The sequence below is a fragment of the Capsella rubella genome, unplaced genomic scaffold (genome assembly GCF_000375325.1).
Source record: "Capsella rubella cultivar Monte Gargano unplaced genomic scaffold, Caprub1_0 scaffold_2, whole genome shotgun sequence".
Lineage (NCBI taxonomy): Eukaryota > Viridiplantae > Streptophyta > Magnoliopsida > Brassicales > Brassicaceae > Capsella > Capsella rubella.
The window spans coordinates 6,307,233-6,312,434 of record NW_006238922.1 but is presented as its reverse complement, the minus strand read 5'-3'; the positions used below and the strand labels follow the sequence as shown (position 1 = coordinate 6,312,434).

Genomic DNA, 5,202 nt, shown 5'->3' with positions numbered 1-5,202 from the left:
ATTGTCATCTTCTCCTTCTTCGCCGGACCCTATCCCCTCAACTTACTACACAAAACTTTGATTTATTGAGGGTAATTTTGGTACTTCACATATACGTTTTTTTTTTGGTAAATTGGACCAATATAATTAACACAAATAATGTAGGTAGATTCTGAAAAGAATAAGTAATATTTTTTTTTTTTTGTCATCTGCTACATTATCATTGATTCGTCAACATAGGTAAAGCCTAATTTTTGATTTAAAATTATTTTCTATCACAAACTGTGATTCATAAGTAAAATTATTAATCGTAAGGAAAAATATATTTTGAAGGCTATATTATGCATTTTTTGACATGGCAAATGTTATTTTTAAAAATGTTAATTTTAGTTTAGACTAGTAAAACCATAGTAGGAGTTGACAAGTGACTCCATTGTATAATCTAAGAAGGTAGATCAAAATTTTACAATTCATTACACAGTATGAACACAGAATCAAAACAGCTACCACGTACGAAAGGTGCGAGGTTTTGATTGAGCTTTGGGGTAGTCTGTGAGCTTTGGGGTAGTCTGGTCTGGGTTTACCTCTGGAGATATCTGATCTGCTTTTAGCTTCTTCTACGAATATAACCCTTCCATCCAAAAACTGTATAAACACCAAATCAGAATTTGCTATTAACCAATATCTTGTTATCAATCACCAGTAAAACGATTTGAAGTATGAAGTTAAGTCTGTGATATTAAGCTGTATACCTTTCCGTGCATCCCTTCAATAGCTTTCATAGCCTCCTCCTCTGTGTCATATCGTAGGAAGGCAAAACCTTTTGGTCTATTAGCTACCTTATCCATCACCAAGTTCACTACACGAGGGGACGCAGGCAAGAACATGAGTTACACACTTGTAGAATGTGGACAGAAGTAGAACAAAAGTGAGCTTTATGCTTACTGTGTACAAGCTTGCCAAACTGTTCAAATGTATCCCGTAAGGTATCTTCAGTTGTCCGGAATGAAAGCCCTGTGCAAAAACAACAAAATCAAGTCCATATTGTTTCGAGTTCAAGTCTCATGTGGTGAAAGCAGAGAGGTGAAAAGTGGATAAAACCATAAAAGAGCATTAACACTGTCTAAAGCTCTAATTCACAACGATTTAGCTATAATACTGAGTGATACCACAAGGTCCAATAACGAATGAAAGCAAACACAATTAACACAATAAAGATATCAATCTCCCCAGATCATCAGAAGTTCAAAACTTCACACCCATTTATTCTACTTCCACACCAACCAAAATCATTCCCTGTCTTTACAACAAATCTGACAATGTCTTAGGTACAAACACTGTAAACATATAAAAAGTAACTCTAATAGTCTCCGATTTCAGACCTATTCCTGAAAGAAACCAAACAGAGACATTTCCTCAAGGAGTCAGGCTATACCACAACAAACTGAAAGGTTCTACACCCTGGAAAAGTTTGTCATACCTTTCACTCTACATTTTTAAACACCCAACAAAGGATTTTAACATGTAAAATTGTTAACTATGTAATTGGTGACAAGCAAGCGCCACAAATGTCATCGCTCTTAAGGTTTTGGAGATATCCTAACTTCTAAGTTTATCAAAGAAAATGACAGGGTTGCTCTCAATGTCTATATCCTCAGTGAACAGCCGCAGAATTTAATTGAATACTACTTAACGAAACACTAAAAGAATCACAGAGTATATAACAACAAAATTCCATAACAGAAGCATCTTTCACGAATTGGGGTGATGAGCAGATGAAGAAACTGGAAACATAAAACTTACTTACCACTAACAAAGAGTTTCGTCTTTGGCACAGAGGAAGACGATGACGAAGAAGAAGAAGAATCCGAAGAGATACAGCTAGAAATCATTAACCCGCCCATATCACGGCGTCGGCGAGTCGAAATTACGACGGTTCCGACATTGATTCGGCCGCAAGAGACGCTACAGACGGCCGAGAAGTTAGATCGGAAGAGGCGATCTCCGGAACACGACGGAACGACAACTATCCCTAAGCTCACTGCCATTGTCATCTTCTCCTTCTTCGCCGGACCCTATCCCCTCAACTTACTACACAAAACTTTGATTTATTGAGGGTAATTTTGGTACTTCACATATACGTTTTTTTTTTTGGTAAATTGGACCAATATAATTAACACAAATAATGTAGGTAGATTCTGAAAAGAATAAGTAATATTTTTTTTTTTTTGTCATCTGCTACATTATCATTGATTCGTCAACATAGGTAAAGCCTAATTTTTGATTTGAAATTATTTTCTATCACAAACTGTGATTCATAAGTAAAATTATTAATCGTAAGGAAAAATATATTTTGAAGGCTATATTATGCATTTTTTGACATGGCAAATGTTATTTTTAAAAATGTTAATTTTAGTTTAGACTAGTAAAACCATGGTAGGAGTTGACAAGTGACTCCATTGTATAATCTAAGAAGGTAGATCAAAATTTTACAATTCATTACACAGTATGAAGACAGAATCAAAACAGCTACCACGTACGAAAGGTGCGAGGTTTTGATTGAGCTTTGGGGTAGTCTGGTCTGGGTTTACCTCTGGAGATATCTGATCTGCTTTTAGCTTCTTCTACGAATATAACCCTTCCATCCAAAAACTGTATAAACACCAAATCAGAATTTGCTATTAACCAATATCTTGTTATCAATCACCAGTAAAACGATTTGAAGTATGAAGTTAAGTCTGTGATATTAAGCTGTATACCTTTCCGTGCATCCCTTCAATAGCTTTCATAGCCTCCTCCTCTGTGTCATACCGTAGGAAGGCAAAACCTTTTGGTCTATTAGCTACCTTATCCATCACCAAGTTCACTACACGAGGGGACGCATGCAAGAACATGAGTTACACACTTGTAGAATGTGGACAGAAGTAGAACAAAAGTGAGCTTTATGCTTACTGTGTACAAGCTTGCCAAACTGTTCAAATGTATCCCGTAAGGTATCTTCAGTTGTTCGGAATGAAAGCCCTGTGCAAAAACAACAAAATCAAGTCCATATTGTTTCGAGTTCAAGTCTCATGTGGTGAAAGCAGAGAGGTGAAAAGTGGATAAAACCATAAAAGAGCATTAACACTGTCTAAAGCTCTAATTCACAACGATTTAGCTATAATACTGAGTGATACCACAAGGTCCAATAACGAATGAAAGCAAACACAATTAACACAATAAAGATATCAATCTCCCCAGATCATCAGAAGTTCAAAACTTCACACCCATTTATTCTACTTCCACACCAACCAAAATCATTCCCTGTCTTTACAACAAATCTGACAATGTCTTAGGTACAAACACTGTAAACATATAAAAAGTAACTCTAATAGTCTCCGATTTCAGACCTATTCCTGAAAGAAACCAAACAGAGACATTTCCTCAAGGAGTCAGGCTATACCACAACAAACTGAAAGGTTCTACACCCTGGATAAGTTTGTCATACCTTTCACTCTACATTTTTAAACACCCAACAAAGGATTTTAACATGTAAAATTGTTAACTATGTAATTGGTGACAAGCAAGCGCCACAAATGTCATCGCTCTTAAGGTTTTGGAGATATCTTAACTTCTAAGTTTATCAAAGAAAATGACAGGGTTGCGCTCAATGTCTGTATCCTCAGTGAACAGCCGCATAATATAATTGAATACTACTTAACGAAACACTAAAAGAATCACAGAGTATATAACACGAAAATTCCATAACAGAAGCATCTTTCACGAATTAGGGTGATGAGCAGATGAAGAAACTGGAAACATAAAACTTACTTACCACTAACAAAGAGTTTCGTCTTTGGCACAGAGGAAGACGATGACGAAGAAGAAGAAGAATCCGAAGAGATACAGCTAGAAATCATTAACCCGCCCATATCACGGCGTCGGCGAGTCGAAATTACGACGGTTCCGACATTGATTCGGCCGCAAGAGACGCTACAGACGGGCGAGAAGTTAGATCGGAAGACGCGATCTCCGGAACACGACGGAACGACAACTATCCCTAAGCTCACTGCCATTGTCATCTTCTCCTTCTTCGCCGGACCCTATCCCCTCAACTTACTACACAAAACTTTGATTTATTTAGGGTAATTTTGGTACTTCACATATACGTTTTTTTTTTTGTAAATTGGACCAATATAATTAACACAAATAATGTAGGTAGATTCTGAAAAGAATAAGTAATCTTTTTTTTTTTTTTGTCATCTGCTACATTATCATTGATTCGTCAACATAGGTAAAGCCTAATTTTTGATTTGAAATTATTTTCTATCACAAACTGTGATTCATAAGTAAACTTATTAATCGTAAGGAAAAATATATTTTGAAGGCTATATTATGCATTTTTTGACATGGCAAATGTTATTTTTAAAAATGTTAATTTTAGTTTAGACTAGTAAAACCATGGTAGGAGTTGACAAGTGACTCCATTGTATAATCTAAGAAGGTAGATCAAAATTTTACAATTCATTACACAGTATGAAGACAGAATCAAAACAGCTACCACGTACGAAAGGTGCGAGGTTTTGATTGAGCTTTGGGGTAGTCTGGTCTGGGTTTACCTCTGGAGATATCTGATCTGCTTTTAGCTTCTTCTACGAATATAACCCTTCCATCCGAAAACTGTATAAACACCAAATCATAATTTGCTATTAACCAATATCTTGTTATCAATCACCAGTAAAACGATTTGAAGTATGAAGTTAAGTCTGTGATATTAAGCTGTATACCTTTCCGTGCATCCCTTCAATAGCTTTCATAGCCTCCTCCTCTGTGTCATACCGTAGGAAGGCAAAACCTTTTGGTCTATTAGCTACCTTATCCATCACCAAGTTCACTACACGAGGGGACGCATGCAAGAACATGAGTTACACACTTGTAGAATGTGGGTAGAAGTAGAACAAAAGTGAGCTTTATGCTTACTGTGTACAAGCTTGCCAAACTGTTCAAATGTATCCCGTAAGGTATCTTCAGTTGTCCGGAATGAAAGCCCTGTGCAAAAACAACAAAATCAAATCCATATTGTTTCGAGTTCAAGTCTCATGTGGTGAAAGCAGAGAGGTGAAAAGTGGATAAAACCATAAAAGAGCATTAACACTGTCTAAAGCTCTAATTCACAACGATTTAGCTATAATACTGAGTGATACCACAAGGTCCAATAACGAATGAAAGCAAACACAATTAACA

General features: G+C 36.3%; 2 protein-coding genes and 1 pseudogene across 4 annotated transcripts in view; all 3 read right to left on the bottom strand.

Moving 5' to 3' along the window:
• Positions 1–467: 467 nt before the first annotated feature.
• Positions 468–2,099, bottom strand: LOC17895179 (annotated as a pseudogene).
• A 217-nt stretch (positions 2,100–2,316) lies between these two features.
• On the bottom strand, positions 2,317–4,092 carry LOC111831875 (organelle RRM domain-containing protein 6, chloroplastic-like). The gene is made up of 4 exons (XM_023787340.1): positions 3,794–4,092; positions 2,932–3,000; positions 2,739–2,845; positions 2,317–2,631 (listed from the first exon to the last, which is right to left on the bottom strand). The coding sequence occupies exons 1-4, from the start codon at positions 4,038–4,040 to the stop codon at positions 2,509–2,511; spliced, it is 546 nt and encodes a 181-aa protein (XP_023643108.1). The 5' UTR covers positions 4,041–4,092; the 3' UTR covers positions 2,317–2,508.
• A 231-nt stretch (positions 4,093–4,323) lies between these two features.
• LOC111831874 (organelle RRM domain-containing protein 6, chloroplastic-like) overlaps positions 4,324–5,202 on the bottom strand; it is a 4,827-nt gene continuing 3,948 nt past the window's right edge. For all 3 annotated transcript variants that reach the window (XM_023787339.1, XM_023787337.1, XM_023787338.1), the window contains 3 exons: positions 4,939–5,007; positions 4,746–4,852; positions 4,324–4,638 (listed from right to left, as the gene is read on the bottom strand). In XM_023787339.1, the coding sequence (XP_023643107.1) occupies positions 4,516–4,638; positions 4,746–4,852; positions 4,939–5,007 (299 nt within the window). In that variant the 3' untranslated portion in view covers positions 4,324–4,515. The remainder of the gene's footprint in view (positions 4,639–4,745; positions 4,853–4,938; positions 5,008–5,202) is intronic.